An 18,412-nucleotide genomic window follows, 5' to 3' on the forward strand; every position below is an offset into this window, starting at 1 on the left:
GCTGGCGAGCCGCCCCTCCGCCCCGGCTCCCTCCCGCCAGTCCGTGGAGCGCGCACCGCCTCGCCGCCCTTCCTACCCTCTTCCGTGGGCCTCTCGTCTGCACTTGGGTCCGGTGACTCCGTTCTGCTAATCCTCTGGTGGTTTTCTGGGTTATTTAGGCAGGTGTAGGTGGAATCTAAGTGATCAGCAGGACGCGCGGTGAGCCCAGCGTCCTCCTACGCCGCCATCTTCCTGCCTGTATCCTGTTCTCAGTTTTTAACAGTCTCTTATGCTTTGGCTCTCTCCCACTCTAACCTCTTTTTTTTTTTTCCTTCCCCTCCCCCATGGGTTCCTGTTAAGTTTCTCAGGATCCACTCTCAACAATAGCCAAATTATGGAAAGAGCCTAAATGTCCATCAACTGATGAATGGATAAAGAAATTGTGGTATATATACACAATGGAATACTACGTGGCAATGAGAAAAAATGAAATATGGCCTTTTGTAGCAACGTGGATGAACTGGAGAGTGTAATGCTAAGTGAAATAAGCCATACATAGAAAGACAGATACCATATGGTTTCACTCTTATGTGGATCCTGAGGGATCTGTTTCTTTATCTGTATTTCTGTTGCTTTATTATTAGTGTATAAGAATGCAGCTGATTTCTGTACATTCATTTTGTATCCTGCAACTTTGCTAAATGCGTGTATCAGTTCTAACAGACTCTTGGTGGAGTCTATCAGATTTTCCATGTATAATATCATGTCATCTGCAAAAAGTGAAAGCTTGACTTCATCTTTGCCAATTTTGATGCATTTGATTTCCTTTTGTTGTCTGATTGCTGATGCTAGCACTTCCAACACTATGTTAAACAACAGTGGTGAGAGTCGACATCCCTGTCGTGTTCATGATCTCAGGGGGAAAGCTCTCAGTTTTTCCCCATTGAGGATGATATTAGCTGTGGGCTTTTCATAAATGGCTTTGATGATGTTTAAGTATATTCCTTCTATCCTGACTTTCTCCCGTCTTTTTAATTAAAGGATGCTGAATTTTGCCAAATGCTTTTTCTGCATCAATTGACAGGATCATATGGTTCTTATCTTTTCTTTGATTAACGTGATGTATCACATTGATTGATTTGCGAATGTTGAACCAGTCCTGCGGCCCAGGAATGAATCCCACTTGATCATGGTGAATAATTCTTTTTATATGCTGTTGAATTCGATTTGCTAGTATCTTATTGAGAATTTTTGCATCCATATTCATCAGGGATATTGGCCTGTAGTTCTCTTTTTTTTACTGGGTCTCTGTCTGGTTTAGGAATCAAAGTAATACTGGCTTCATAGAATGAGTCTGGAAATTTGCTTTCTTTTCTATTTTTTGGAATAGCTTGAGAAGGATAGGTATTATTTCTCTTTGAATGTCTGGTAGAATTCCCCTGGGAAGTGTCCTGGACACTTATTTCTTGGGAGATTTTTGATAACTGATTCAATTTCTTAGCTGGTTATGGGTCTGTTCAAGCTTTCTATTTCTTCCTGTTTGAGTTTTGGAAGTGTGTGGGTGTTTAGGAATTTGTCCATTTCTTCCAGGTTGTCCAGTTTGTTGGCATATAATTTTTCATAGTATTCCCTGATAATTGCTTGTATTTCTGAGGGATTGGTTATAATGATTCCATTTTCATTCATGATTTTATCTATTTGGGTCACCTCCCTTTTCTTTTTGAGAAGCCTGGCTAACGGTTTATCAATTTGTTTATTTTTTCAAAAAACCAACTCTTGGTTTCATTGATATGCTCTACAGTTTTTTAGGTTCTATATTGTTTATTTCTGCTCTGATCATTATTATTTCTCTTCTTCTGCTGGGTTTGGGGTGTCTTTGCTGTTCTGCTTCTAGTTCCTTTAGGTGTGCTGTTAGATTTTGTATTTGGGATTTTTCTTGTTTCTTGATCTAGGCTTGCATTGCAATTGTTTTCCTCTCAGGACTGCCTTCACTGCATCCCAAAGCGTTTAGATTGTTGTATTTTCATTTTCATTTGTTTCCATATATTTCTTAATTTCTTCTCTAATTGCCTGGTTGTCCTATTCCTTCTTTAGTAGGGTGTTCTTTAACCTCAATGCTTTTGGAGGTTTTCCAGACTTTTTCCTGTGGTTGATTTCAAGCCTCATGGCATTGTGGTCTGAAAGTATGCCTGGTATGATCTCAATTTTTTATACTTATGAAGGGCTGTTTTGTGACCCAGTATGTGATCTATCTTGGAGAACGTTCCATGTGCACTCAAGAAGAAAGTATATTCTATTTCTTTGGGATGCAGAGTTCTAAATATATCTGTCAAGTCCATCTGATCCAATGTATCATTCAGGGCCTTTCTTTCTTTATTGATCCTGTGTCTAGTTAATCTATCCGTTGTTGTAAGTGGGGTCTTAAAGTCCCCTGTAATTACCACATTCTTATCAATAAGGTTGCATATGTTTGTGATTGTTTTATATATTTGGGGGCTCCTATATTCGGAGCATAGACATTTATAATTGTTAGCTCTTCTTGATGGCTAGGCCCTGTAATTATTATATAATGCCCTTCTTCATCTCTTGTTACAACCTTTAATTTATTGTCTAGTTTGTCTGATATATATATGGCTACTTCAGCTTTCTTTTGACTTCCAGTAGCATGATAGATAGTACTCCATCCCCTCACTTTCAATCTGAAGGTGTCCTCAGGTCTAAAATGAATCTCTTGTAGACAGCAAATAGATGGGTCTTTTTTTTAATCCATTCTGATACCCTATGTCTTTTGGTTGGAGCATTTAGTCCATTTACATTCAGTGTTATTATAGAAAGATATGGGTTTAGAGTCATTGTGATGTCTGTATGTTTTATGCTTGTAGTGATGTCTCTGGTACTTTGTCTCACAGGATCCCCTGTAGGATCTCTTATAGGGCTGGTTTAGTGGTGATGAATTCCATCAGTTTTGTTTGTTTGGGAAGACCTTTATCTCTCCTTCTTTTCTAAATGACAGACTTGCTGGATAAAGGATTCTCGGCCGCATATTTTTTTGCTCATCACATTGACGATTTCCTGCCATCCTTTCTGGCCGGCCAAGTTTCAGTAGATAGATCCGTTAGTAGTCTTATCGGTCTCCCTATATATGTTAGAGCACGTTTATCTCTAGCTGCTTTCAGAATTTTCTCTTTATCCTTGTATTTTGCCAGTTTCACTATAATATATCGTGCAGAAGATCAAGTCAAGTTACGTCTGAATGGAGTTCTCTGTGCCTCTTGGATTTCAATGCCTTTTTCCTTCCCCAGTCCAGGGAAGTTCTCAGCTATGATTTCTTTAAGTACACCTTCAACACCTTTCACTCTCTTTTCCACTCTGGAATCCCAATTATGTATATATTATTGCGTTTAATTGTGTCTCTTAGTTATCTAATTCTCCCTCATATGCCTGGATTTTTTTATATCTCTTTTCCTCAGCTTCCTCTTTTTCCATAATTTTATCTTCTAATTCACCTATTCTCTCCTCTTCCTCTTCAATCCTAGCTGTGGTTGCCTCCCTTTTATTTTGCAGCTCATTTATAGCATTTTTTAGCTCCTCCTGACTGTTTCTTAGTCCCTTGATCTCTGTAGTAATAGATTCTCTGCTGTCCTCTATACTGCTTCCAAGCCCAGCGATTAATGTTATGACTATTATTCTAAATTCACTTTCTGTTACATTGCTTAAATTGTTTTTTGATCAGTTCATTAGCTGTCGCTGCTTCCTGGAGTGTCTTTTGAAGAGAATTCTTCTGTTTCATCATTTTGCGTAGTTCCTGGAGTGGTATGGAACTGCAGGGCACTTCCCCTGTGCTGTTCTGAATAACTTTCGTTGGTGGGTGGGGCTGCAGTCAGACCTGATGTCTGCCCCCAGCCCACTGCTGGGGCCACAGTCAGACTGGTGTGTACCTTATCTTACCCTCTCCCAGGGCAGGACTCACTGTTGAGTGGTTTGGCCCTGTCTGGGCTACTTGCACACTGCCAGGCTTGTGGTGCTGCTTCGATGGGATCTGGTGTATTAGCTGGGGTGGACCAGCAAGGTGCACAGGGGTGGGAGGGGCAGACTCAGTTCACTTTGCTTTCGGTGGTCCACTTCAGCAGGGTCCCTGTGGCACCAGGAAGGAGGCAGACCCGTCGGAGGGATGGATCCACAGAAGCACAGTGTTGGGTGTTTGTGCGGTACAAGTAAGTTCAGTGACGGGAACTGGTTCCCTTTGGGATTTTGGCTGGGGGATGGGTGAGGGAGATGACGCTGGTAAGCATCTTTGTTCCCCACCAAACTGAGCTCTGTCCTCCAGGGCTCAGCAACTCTCCCTCCCGTTGTCCTTTAGCCCTTCCGCTCTTGGAGCAGAGCTGTTGACTTATAACATTCCAGATGTTAAGTCCTGCTTGCTGTCAGAACTCACAGAGTCTGGCCCTTCTGCTTTTGCAAGCCAGACTCAGGGGCTCCACCTTGCCGGGCAGGCTGCCCCTCCCCACCTTGGCTCCCTCCTGCCAGTCCATGTAGTGCACACCACCTCTCTGCCCTTCCTGCCCTCTTCCGTGGGCCTCTTGTCTACGCTTCGCTCTGGAGAGTCTGTTCTGCTAGTCTTCTGGTAATTTTCTGGGTTATTTAGGCAGATGTGGGTGGAATCTAAGTGGTCAGCATGACAAGTGAGCCCAGCGTCCACCTATGCTGCCATCTTCCTCTGTGGAATCCTGCATGCAGTCACGGGGACCATCCTAATGATCTTAACACCACATGGCTGCTCAGGGCTGTGTCTCTAAATAGGATTTTCAAGCTGTTCTGCAAAACCAGTTAGACTATTTTTGTGCACGAAGCATGGGGATTAAAATTTGTTTTATTCCTCAATAGTAGAAAGAGTTAAAAGTTTTAAAATAATCATTACCCTTTGTTGGATATTTTCCCTGAGAAACTATTTGCTTCTTTGTAGTTGAACAGAGCCATAATAATAAGCCTTTACAGGAGCAGGCCAAGTGTTACAAATATGTTATGTATTTGTATACATACTTCTAATTTCTCTGCCTTTGTATCACACTGTCACTGGGGATGAGGAGGGGAGGTGGTATGTAGATGAGTCTCTGGAGCTTAATTCACCTACATCCTCAATTGGCCTTAATTTGCAAATGTAACTCTTCCAGATCTGCATTGTTCAATTTCTGTTCTCTCTCTGTTGCTTTGTAACTGAATGGTTTAGGGCTAGTTAACAGCTTAACTTTCAAGGAGTTTGAGGGTTTGTTTTGTCCACTACTCTATCCCTAGTTCTTGGGGACAATTCTTAGGACATAGTAAGCAATCAATGAATATTAATTGAATGAATAAGTGAACTTGTCTGTGCTTCTGTTTTCTCACCTTCTTTGAATTAAATGGGATAAAATATGTAAATTTCCTAGCAAGGAGTGTATACCCAATAAAGATTAACTCTTCCCTTTCTCCATTAACTAAAGAGTAAGAATTTATCAAAAGTCACATAAGAAATCACTGGCAAAGTGGAGTGGAGTCCAAATTATTTTATATTTAAAAATTACTCTCTGAATATATACTATGTAAACACTGAAATTCCCATATTAAGAAAAAAAGTGCTATCAAAAATAATTCTTGGGCGCCTGGGTGGCGCAGTCGGTTAAGCGTCCGACTTCAGCCAGGTCACGATCTCGCGGTCCGTGAGTTCGAGCCCCGCGTCGGGCTCTGGGCTGATAGCTCAGAGCCTGGAGCCTGTTTCCGATTCTGTGTCTCCCTCTCTCTCTGCCCCTCCCCCGTTCATGCTCTGTCTCTCTCTGTCCCAAAAATAAATAAACGTTGAAAAAAAAAATTAAAAAAAAAAAAATAATAATTCTTTGAAAGCCAGGGATATCAAGTACAATATGCATCCAAGTATACATGTCTCCCAGTTTGTGTGTGAAAGAAAGAAAAAAGAGAAAGAGGGAAGAAGGGGAAGGGGTAAAGTGGCCATGTTGTAGAAAAATGCACACTCTCGTCTTCCAAGCCCTCTTTATGTCTCTCTCCCCCAACATACTTTTTAGATATATTGTTTAAACATTTGATTGTGCATAAGAAGGCACAAGTAACTGCTATACTGTAATCACATTCTCTTTTGGTATTTACATATATATGTGACAACTAAAGCAAATGTTCAAAATAATCATCCCCCCATCACAGAGCTTGCATGCTCATATGTTAACGCATGGACACATGTGCAACTAACTTCTTTTGTAGCTGAACAGACATGAGAAAATGATTTTAAAATAAAGAAGAGGGGAGATAGATAGAAGCAGAAAAATAGTGCACCCCCACCATCCATACACCTAGACATATTAAGTGTGTTACCCTAATTTAATCCTTTGCTTTCCACAGCTGAAGCAAATAATTGATTTTGTTTTGTGAGATAGGGAAGGATTCTTTCTTGTAATAGTGGAGAAGTAAAATAAAGAGAAAAGCAAATAATTGCTGTATTATTATCTGGGGCACACTTTCTATTTGTGAAACTTTGTCCTTATAACCCCATAGAACCTCCTGTTGCAGCTAAAGAAGGGTTGTTTATGGTTTTGTGTGTGTTGAGGAAGGCTTTTTACCGTGGGAAAAAAGTTTTCTTAATTTTCTCCTCAAATGAAATAGAAAAAATAAGATAAAAACAGAGAGGGAGGCAAAGCATAAGAGACTCAACTTTAGAGAAGAAACTGAGGGTTGCTGGAGGGGAGGTGGCCGGGGGGGAGGGCTAAATGGGTGATGGGCATCAAGAGGGCACTTGTTGGGATGAGCACTGGGTGTTATATGTAAGTGGTGAATCACTACATTACATTAATCAAAGCCAAAGTAATCAAAGTATTTGATTACATTAATCAAAGCCAAAGTATTGGCTTCTCCTGAAGCCAATACTACACTATATGTTAACTAATATGAATTTAAATAAAATAAAATAAAATAAATAAATAAAATTAAAAAATTAAATAAAATCTTGGAAGAAAAAAATGAGATAGAAAATAATATCTTAGTGTGTAAAATATAAAGTTATATATCTTAGTAGAAAATATAACAATATAATTTTCAAAAGACCTTATTGCTAGCAACAAAAGTTCATAATATAGGCAACAAAGTCATGGAGACACTTTTGTACTTTTGACTTTTCATTTTCTTCTTCCTATCCCATATCTCAATGGCATATCTAAATAAAGACTCCAATCCCCGATGTAACAGCTGATAATTTTTATGTGAAGTCTGCGAAAGAAATTTGTCCCTTTTTCCTTTGGTTCAAAGGGCACAAAATCCTTTGTAGCACAAAGGTGGAGCTACAGAAGTAGAAAAACTTTATAACCCAAGAATTTCCATGCTGTTTGAAACTGTTGCATCCCTGAATCAGAATATATGGGCACACAGTTGTCTGGAATTAAAAATGACTTTTTGAATAATAATTATTAGTAATTAAATTTATAACTGGAAGAAACACCAACAATCTGATTTTAGGGATCTGGTACTGACTCACCTTTCTTGTTTAAGCTATCAACTTCTAAGGAATTATGGGCTGGAACAAAGGTTTCTGTGATATAGCTTACCTGTTCAGGATTTTGTACTATGTATCTCCTAATAGTAGTCTGTGGATATGCAGTGACTTTCACTGTTGGAGAATGGAGTTCCTGGGAAAAAAGGTAAAAGCTGCATATAATTATAGTTGTTTAGTGAACTTGAAGCCATTAATAATAAAGAACAATTTTCAGAGTGAAATTTTAAAAGTCATTTGCATAATGATGACATATGAGTTTATGGTTTTAGTTAATTTCAGTCTTAGAAACATATATGAAAGCATGTGTTTATGTGCTCAGCACTGTGCTAGGTGTTTCTATTATACTCATTTCATGGTAATTCATCACACATTCCAAACTATATATATATATATATATATATATATTTTAAGTTTATTTATTTATTTTGAGAGAGATAGAGTGGGGGGAGGGGCATAGATAGAGGAGTGAGAAAGAATCCCAAGCACCCAAGCAGGTTCCACGCGGTCAGCACACGTGGGGCTTGATCCTACCAGCAATTGGGACTAAAACCAAGATCCATAATTGACTGAGCCACCCAGGGACCCCAAACTATATTTCATGAGAGTTTCAAAATATTCATTTCATTGTAAATGTTCCCACATGAATAGAAGAAAATATAGCTTAATATTTATTAATTATCCCATATTTTTAAAAATGGAAGGAGACACAAAGAGAAAAATGTGTGTATGTGTGTGCCTGTGTGTGTCCTTAAGCATTTAAATCTTCAATGCAGTGGTGGGAGAGGACCATAAATAACATTAAAAGAGAGACAAGAGGCAGGGTGCCTGGATAGCTCAGTCGGTTAAGCATCCAACTTCGCTTAGGCCATGATCTCACAATTTGTGAGTTTGAGTCCTGTGTGGGGCTCTGTGCTGACAGCTCAGAGCCTGGAGCCTGCTTCTGATTCTGTGTCTCACTTTCTGCCCCTCCCCTGCTCATGCTCTCTCTCTGTCTCAAAAATAAACATTAAAAAATTGTAAATAAAAAAAAAAAAGAGATAAGGGGCGCCTGGGTGGCTCACTTGGTTAAGTGGTTAAGCATCCAACTCTTGATTTCAGCTTCCATCATCAACTCAGGGTAGTGACATGGAGTCCCACATCAGGCTCCGCACTGGGCCAGGAGCCTGTTTAATGTTCTTTCCCTCCCTTTCCCTCTGCCCCTCCCCAGTTTTCACTCTTTTCTCTGTCTTTCTTTAAAAAAAATTAATTCAAAAAAAGAGACAAAACACTAGAACAAAGTAATTTGTAGACTTTTAATGGAAAAAGGATCAATATCATTAATATAGAATTTTTATACCTCAATAAGAAAAAAAAATTCATACTACTAGAAAAATGAGAAAATGGCACAAACATTTATAAAAGAAAAACAAATGGTTAATAGACAGCAAAAATATTCAAAGAATCAAATAAACATAACAAAAGGAGACCATATTTTAACTGGACAAAATTTTTATTTATTTTTTTTATTTTCTTAATGTTTATTTATTTTTGAGAGACAGACAGAGCATGAGCGAGGGAGGGGCAGAGAGAGTGGGAGACACAGAATCCAAAGCTGGCTCCAGGCTCTGAGTTGTCAGCACAAAGCCTGATGTGGGGCTCGAACTCAGTGAGATCATGACCTGAGCTGAAGTCAGACCCTTAACTGACTGAGCCATCCAGGTGCCCCTGGACAAAAATATTTAAATAATAATAGTGATGAAAGTGAAGTAGGAGGAGTGAAATATGTAGCTATTAAAATAATGATTTTAGAAATACAAACTTGCATGAAAAAATCATAACATTATATAATGTTAAGTGAGAAATGAAAATATAAAACTGCATATATAGTATGATCTCAATTCCTTATTTAAAAGGAAGAAAACATGAATCTAGCATTTCATGGCTAGTATAGTATCTGTGGGTAAGAGAAGGGATCATGAGTGATTTTTATTTCTTCTCTCCATTTTTTATTGTTCCAAAACTCTCTACAATAAACATATTTTTATTATCAGAATTAAAACACAGTAAAACAAATTTTAAAGCCCTTCATTATGAAAAATAATAGCTAATGTAATTTGCTGACTGGATTTGAATGTAGTGAATAGCTCTACTATTTAATTGGACTTATTTTTCTAAGGCAATCCTATCTTGGTGATCCTGTAAGGCTCTATTTCTATCGCTGTTGTAGCCTTCATGCCCCTGCCCTATGTTTTGCTATATATGTGACCCATGCTAGTCTAGGAGCTCTTTGAGAATAGCAATTGGATCTAATGTATCTTTGTACAATATTTGATAGCTCTCAGTAAATGTTTGCTTAATAAATGCATGACTCTGACTTAGCTCTAGGCTAAGCCAAATTGGGAAGTGGTAGACAAACTTTTGATAATCTTGTTTTACATAAGATCACCTTTTCCTTACTGTACTGAACTCTAGAGACCAGTTTTGGTTCTTTGTTCCCTTACTGTGCAAGTTCATACCTTGGTACCTCATCTGGTAAGGTCTGCTTTCTTAGAACACCATCTTTCTCCCTCCTAACCTCCAAAATCCACACACTTTATACTCCCCTCCTATGCAGTAACAAATTTAGGATGTTTTATGTTTTATTTTCTTAGAATTCACTTTTTACTCTATGGAGACCAGTTCATTAAACACATATTTGTGAATATGTTATTTCATTATTATTACAGGTACTTTTTGGAGATATAATGCCTAGTCTCCAGGGTAATCTTAAAAGTGGAATTATTAAGTCGTAAAGGCTAAGGGAACTAGATCCTTGCATGTCTTTCAAGTCATGTACCTTTGAGAAGGGCTAGTTCTGAACCTATAAGCTATTCTCTCTGAATGTAAACTTACAGTTATATCACTCACAGTCAGGTCCTTGATCAGTCTAAGATCTAAGTATTTTATTTGTGCTAAAAATTGAAGACCCTTAAAATATATATAATCACTAGGAGATCCTTGACTAAAAGTCACACTAAAAGCAATCAGATTGAATAGACAATGAAGCTGAAAAGTCTCAGTTTGCAGCGTTTATTTCAGCGTTTGTTTCACATTGCTTTAATGGGCTGAGCTGATTATCATATGTGAGAATTCCCTTTCTAGTTTTGTGTTCCGGACATTTTGTGAATGTGTAAAGCCTTAGGAGGGATTCAAGATTACTTAAACATATGAGCAAGGCTTATATAAAAAAGAAAAGAACCTAATATATAACCATAACTTCTTTTACCTGTTCTGTATTTTGGGTTCTATGTATACTGCTTGGGGGACAAGTCAAAGAAAGACAAATACCATTTGACTTCACTCATATGTGGAATTTAAGAAATAAAACATATGAGAGAGAGACAGAGACAGAGAGAAACCAAGAAATAGACTCTTAATTACAGAGAACAAACTGATGGTTACCATAGGAGAGGTGGGTGGGGGGATGGGTTCAATAGGCGATGGGGATTAAGGAGTGCAATTGTTGTGATGAGCACTGGGTGATGTATGGAATTGTTGAATGACTATATTGTACACCTGAATTTAATATTACACTGTATGTTAACTAACTGGAATTCTAATAAAAACTTAAAAAAAAGGCTACTTCCCTGAGATTACTTCAGTCTGACTTCTAATTATGGTCTGTCTGATCTACTTGTGGTTAAATTTCAAAGAGTAAACTCTGATGTTCAAAAAATGGTCTATAAAAGTGAGAGTATGAGTTTTAATAATGATCTGATAAAAGTCAGTTTATTGATTATGCTCACATTCCTTACATTTTTCCCAAATCAACAAACTGTGTAGATTTATTAGTGTGCAACAAGTTGATAGCTTTACACAATCTCTTCATACATTACTGTTATTTACAGCTAATTGACACAACTACAGGACATAGTCCCACAACAATAAAAATATTTTTTTATTTAGAACAAGGAAGCTATTAAAAATTAGAATCATGGACTTACAAGGGAAACACTGACAGACTCATATGAAAGCATAGTTACAAAGTAGGTGTAATGTGCTGTTCATAAAACAAATTGCCAAATATTCTATATGCTATGGTTTTTCTTTTGTTTTTCTTTTGGTTCATCTTGGAACATTTTCATCCCCCCTTTCCCTGTTACACCAACAGTAATACTGCAAGCTTAATATATCAAGGCAGCCTTTGAATATGTTCTCACATTTCCTGCTGTAGCTGAGGAGAATTTCTCAGACAAATGTAGGCCAAAGAGGTATATCATCCTTACCTCAGGATGATGGTTATAAATGCAACCAAATGCAGGTGGGTTTGGCCCACAGATCCAAGGGGAGAATGTTTAGAGATATAAGAAAATGAAAGGTGATTTTTAGTTGTGCAATAACACATGAATACATGTGAACATAAAAATTTATATAGATAAAACTCAAGATCTTTCCTTAATCATCCTCCCTTTATCCAAATCCTTTACCCAGAAATAATCATTGTTTCATGTACCATTACATAAATATACATGTACAAATAATAATCTTTATTGCTTTTATTATTCTGTAATGCAAATCAAAGATCTTTTGTATTCTATTATATATTATATAATATTGTATTATATTGTATTGTATATTATATATTATATTGTATTATGTATTAGATATATATTGTATTGTATTATATTAGATTATATTATATATTATATATTATATATTATATTATATTATAGATTAATTATAGATTATATATTAATTATATAATTATATAATTATAGATTAATTATATATTATAGATTAATTATAGATTATATATTAGATTATATTGTATTGTATTATATTATATTGTATTATATATTATATATATCTTAGTTCATTATTTTAAATTAATATATAGTATTCCATAATGTTTAATAACTTATCTACTTCCCTACTGAACAATGTTTAAATTGTTTCCAGTTTTCGCTATGCTGCAATGAGCATCCTTGTGCATGTGAGTGTTTCTATAAAATTACACAAAGAAGCGGGATTGACAGGGCACAGAGTATGTGCATTACTCATTTTAACAGATATTGCCAAGTGATTTCCCAAATGGCTATGCCAATTACACATCTGCCAGCAGTGTGCAAAAGTATAACATGTTTTCAGGATGTTTTTCTGCAAATTTTTAGCCTTTTTAGGCTGGGACTAGTAATACTAGATCATGTTGAGAAGACAATTGTCCACACTACCTGCCACCTGATAGGTATTCTGTAAATGGTAGTTCTTTCCCCCTTCCTTTAACCAATTCAAATCTGATGACATCAGCAAATTAAATAGAATGAAACTTATTAGCCAAGTAGACTAACTTTTAAGATAAAAGAGTGTACTGAAAAGTATTTAAATTTTTTTTTAATGTTTATTTTTGAGAGAGACAGAGCATGAGTGGGAGAGGGGCAGAGAGGGAGACACAGAATCTGAAGCAAACTTCAGGCTCTGAGTTGTCAGCACAGAGCCTGACATGGAACTCCAACTCACAAACTGTGAGATCATGACCTGAGCCAAAGTCAGACGCTTAACTGACTGAGCCAACAAGGCCCCCAAGAGTCTACTGAGAAGTTTTATAAACTTGCAAAAATTAACAAGAACAAGGATAAGCACACACACACACACATACACATCACATCACATCACATCACACCTTTAGGACACTTATTTATAGTGGTATAGACAGGGTTACTTTATTCAGATGCCAAGACAGTAGTTATTTAAAAGAAAATTGGTGCATTTATACAAAGACTAGTTTGGTCTTAAAATGAAGAAATTACTCAATCTTCTTATATTTGAAAGCCAGTAAATTAATTCCATACTCAATCTTCTTATATTTGAAAGTCCAGTAAATTAATTCTATAACTTATAATTTACTTAATTAGTTTAAGCCTTCATTATTAGAATTAATCTAGGCAAATGTAGCTTTTCCCATTAAACCCTCATGGAAACAGAGGACAAGTGGAGTATTTCCAAAAAGTGAAATATTAAGGTGATAGCTTAATAAGGGTAAAAAAGATTAAGACATGTAGTGTTGACCAGCATGAACTTAAATCATAGCAGTATTAGGCTGATCAAAGGTTCAAAAAACCAACTGAAAAGAAGGTTTATTAATTCCAGAAATACCTGCTAAAGAAAACATTTTCCCTGGAAGTCTACAAAATTAAGTAAAATAGTGTGAGTAAATGTCCCAAATGAACATTATCTTAATGATGGAAGTTACTTTCAGTGGCATCTATCTCTAAGCAGGATTGCAGCAAGTCACCCCACAAATAGTCATTGCCTACTCCATAGGAAGTGATAAAAAATGTGAATAAGTGAATGAAGATGTCTTAGTTTCAAAGGCAATCCAGGAAAAGGACTAACTCTCCCACTTGATAACCTACATGAATGTTTAATTTTCAGTGTCACTTATATGTATATAGCTTACTTAAATCCTTCATGTTGAAAACATTAAATTCAATGAATAAGTACGTCTTCTGTGCTTCAGCCCCCTGTGCAAATGTCTTACATACCCTGTAATAAAATAATCAAAGCCTGGGGAAGAGGTAGTGATAAGTACAATAATCTAGTGGAAAGAGTCCTAGACTTAGGAATCAAGAATCCTGGGTTCTACTTATAGTTACACTATCAGCCAGCTGTGTGCCATCAAACAACTGATATCAAACTGATATCAAACAGGTCTCCCTGAGCGTCAGTTTCCTCATATGAGAAATGGAATTTGGGTGTGGGTGAGTGTGAATTAGAAGATAGGAGATGATTTCCAGCTTATTTTTCCATAGATACAAAGCAATTTCAAATCCTTTAAACTTGTCTGTCTTGCTTTCCTTTGATGATGATGATGATAATGATGATAACTAACACTAAGAGCTTTCTACGCCAAATAGATTACATAGATTATTTCATTTGACACTTAAAGCAATCCCATGAGGGAGGTACTATTATCATCCCATTTTACATATAAAAGTTACACAAAGATAGGTTAAGTAATTGGCTGAAAATCATAAAGTTAATACTAGAGTGTTAGAATTCCAACTCAAATAGCATGACTCCAGAACTCATGCTTTTAGCCACCATACTTTGCTGCATCTATAGGTTGCCTCATTATATTTTGTTTTTCAAGTTGTTGAACAAATTCTGTTAGATTTGACTAGTTCTTATAATAACAGGATAGATATTTGCCTTTTTAAAATTACTATCAAAAGTAACTTTTGAGTGCCTGAAAATAAGAGATCCACCCAAAAGTGACTGTGTGAAAGAATACCCTGATTAAATAACTTAAAATTCTAAAAACTTCAATGGAGTATTTTTTACAGACTGCATGATATATTTACAGAGTGTATGCAAAGGCCTTCAAACTCAATAAAACATTAAATTTTTCTTTACTACTCATTGTCTAAGTCCTTCAATTTTTGTAAGAAGGCCCTACTTTTTATGTTTAAATATTCAGCACAGTATTGAGTTGTTTATTCCTGTGGCTCACATTTGCCATATACATAACTATTGCCTTGTTGGCTACTATCTTTAGGTAGAGTTCTGGTAAAAAAAATAATTTTGTTTATAATCAGGTGGGCTTAGGCTTAGCATAAAATCCAAGCTGTTTTTCCCACACTTCCTAAAGTAATGATTTTCAACTTGTAAAGTTGTACCAGCCCTCTTCCTCCTTTTCCTTCTCTTTTTCCTTCATTTATAAAGCACATATGACATCACCAATTTTAAGATCAGAGTGGATTAAATCCACCTGCTTTTTGGGATAATTTCACTACATCACCTGAGATAATTGTCCATACCTTGGTATACCCTAAATCAGAGCTGGGAAACTCGAGTTACCCTAGGGAGGATTCACAAAACTGCATCTTATTTCTGTTTGTTAAAATAGTTATGTTTTTCAGAATTAACAAATCATATGAAATGCAAATGGCCCCAATTTCTCAGTTACTCACCTCAGTGAGAGAGCTTTCCAGTAGCTCAGTGAAGTGCAGAAAGAAGGGAAAGCAGAAGCCGGAGAGGTGTTATTCTCCTTCAGGTAGAAGGAAAACTTTAAAAATCTAGGACATACTCTGAATTCCAGGATTATCTCAGGGCAAGACCTTGAAATTTAGAACAGATACTATTTTTTTTTCTTTGATATATTTTTTATACTTTCCACTCTGATAATGGAACATTAGAATGGGGAAATCTATCAAATGATTTGCTGAATCTCAAAAATTAAAACCTGTTTAAACTGAAAATACTTTAGTATCTAACTAAGGTTAATTAAGGGTGATAGTTGACATAGGGAAACTATCAACAGCTGGTTTCTAAATCTAGGACATTCATTAACTATCTGTTATAACTTGGACACGTTATTATTCTGAGCTATTTGAGCCTCAATTTCTTTATTTGTACAATAGACAATAATACACAATGCATATTTTTACTTGCACACTGTACAGTGGATGTAATATTTTCCTACTTAGTTTTTGGAATTCCAGTGGGTAAAGAATGCATGTAAAAGAATTTCAAAAAAATACCATCTGTTAATATGAGGCATAATTTTTACTGGATTGGTTACATGTATCACTAAGTAATTTTTTCAATACTTGTTATTCGATGGTGGTGAAAGAGATATAAAGCATAGACAGAATATACTCTCTACCCTTACCAAGCTTATAATTATTTAGGTGGTAAAAACTATTAGTGTAAATAGAGATACAGTATCATAAGAGCTATGAGGAACTTACTATGAGAGTTTTTGAGAGCTAAGAGAAGATTTCAGCATGGGACAATTTAAGATTTCATCACAAGGTTACACTTGAGGAAAGTCTTCAAAAATTGTTGTAATTTCAACATATCTAGATTGGTGAGGATGGGGAATGGGACATTTCAGGTATAAGAGCAACATGAGCAAAGGCATAGTTATGGAACATTAGGGGCTATATTTAGAGAACAACAGTTTACATTTTGGCTGAAACAGAACACTAGAAGGGGAGTTTCAGGAAGTAAGGTCCCTAGAAGCCAGATAATGAAGGGCTCTGAAAGTCAGACTAAGAAATTTATAGACACTGAGTGTTGCTGAAGGTTTTATTGAAGCAGGCAATGATATAGGGTATTTGTAGGGAATTGAAGCAACTTTTCTAGATAACATATTCTTAGATATAATTATATTTGTGAATTATTTTAAAATAATGTTATGCAGGAAACTATGCATCCCAGCTGAAGTTTGTTTTAGAAAAGAAATGGGTAAATATTATTTTTGAGGGTAAAAATCTTTCCTTGGAAATTTTAAAATACATTTTGGTGTATGGGTGAATACTCAGCAGTAGTAGTTTTTATGAGGGAATCTTGGGGCATATAACTGATGTGCTAAAACAATTACAGATAACTGAGCAAGATTCAATAAATAAAATCACTTCACCTAGACAGAATTTCAGTAACAGGGGAGGTAAAGAAAATATCTTTATAAGCAGACTAATTAGCAGCCTCAAACTATAATTTCCTGAAAGGGAATATCACAAAAAGATCCCTGGGAAATAATATAATGACAGATCAGAGCCACTAGCCCTTTAACAGAATTTGCCATAAGTAATGATAAATATTCGTTCATAAGGGAAAAATATAAATCAAATATAAATGCTTAATGTGACCAAAGAACTAAAATATAAAATGAATTGGCTTATTAAATAGCTTCCTAATATATACATTATGTGTTGTTCACTTTTTTAAAGAAGCAATTTGTGTCCTACTTTCCATTTTCAGTTCAAAGAGAAGGCATAGAAAGGTGAAGCCCACAGACAATCATAACTATATATCTTTATTAAAGCCATTGCTTACAGCCACATTCAGGCATTTTTGCAAGCCACGATCATAATGTGGGGGGAGAGAAAACACAGAAAAGCTGGGAGAGAAGGGAGAGGGGAGAGGGGGGAAAAAGATGAGAGAAACAGTGTAAGAGAGAATTTCCAGTTCCATCCCATTCCCCAAAATATTTGTTTTGATTTGTATTTGAGTTTTGATTTCTAAAAAATCTCAACCCTCAACAAGTGTAGAGTCTATGGTGGAGGGGAAGAAGGACCACATCAATAATATACTACTCAGTATTATAAGTGTGCTATAGTTAAATAATATAAAGTGATACTAGGTAGGAGAACACATCTGGGATGGAGGTGGGAGTGGAGTACTACACTGAGGAGAGGGTAAGAAGATTCAGAATTGGAGATGTCTTCAAGAGGATAACTTTCCATATGTATTTTGAGGGATAGGTAGAATTCCAGAGATGTGAGGGAAGGGTGGCTGTTGCCAGAGTGGGGAATGAAATGAACAAAGGCAGGGATAGGAGGGAGGCAACATGCTCAGTCTGCTCAAGAAACAGAAAGCAGTACAGTGTGTCCAGAACACAAGGTGGGAGGAAGCAGGTAGTGGGAGATAAGACTGGAAAATTAGGATAAGACTGTTCTAAGGATCTAGGAGATCCTTTGACATCATCATGGTGAAGAGTTTGAACTTAATTTTGGAACTCGATTATCAAATTTTTTGAAAAGATTCTGTATTACAAATGAAATATCATTTTATTGCTGAGATTATAAATTCCATGCTAAGGTAAAATCTCACTTTATTTCTTAATAAAGCTCACTTTATTTCTTACTATTTCTATCAATGTTCTCCTAAAGCATTTATGAACTTTTAAATAACTAAATAACTAAATAACTTTTAAATAACTAAAAATTTAATGAACTTATTATTATCCAGTGCTGGAGCCTTGTATATTTTAATACAAAACAGTCAATACAATCTATAAGAAAAATATTTTAAAAAAGAATTCTGAACAGCAGCAAAAAAGTCAGCCTTCTTTGTAAATAACAAAGTTTTAAAGTATTTAAATGTTCATTATATTATTATTTATGCCCCGGCTTGTGTCAAAAGATTTTAAATGGTTCATAA

General features: G+C 36.1%; 1 protein-coding gene across 1 annotated transcript in view; it reads right to left on the reverse strand.

Annotated features, from left to right (window-relative positions):
* The window catches only part of POF1B (POF1B actin binding protein), a 119,319-nt gene that overhangs the window by 92,073 nt on the left and 8,834 nt on the right, over window positions 1-18,412 (reverse strand). Inside the window, exon 2 of the mRNA XM_032592065.1 lies at window positions 7,560-7,640. Within this exon, the coding sequence (XP_032447956.1) occupies window positions 7,560-7,640 (81 nt within the window). The remainder of the gene's footprint in view (window positions 1-7,559; window positions 7,641-18,412) is intronic.

The sequence above is a fragment of the Lynx canadensis genome, chromosome X (assembly GCF_007474595.2).
Source record: "Lynx canadensis isolate LIC74 chromosome X, mLynCan4.pri.v2, whole genome shotgun sequence".
NCBI lineage: Eukaryota > Metazoa > Chordata > Mammalia > Carnivora > Felidae > Lynx > Lynx canadensis.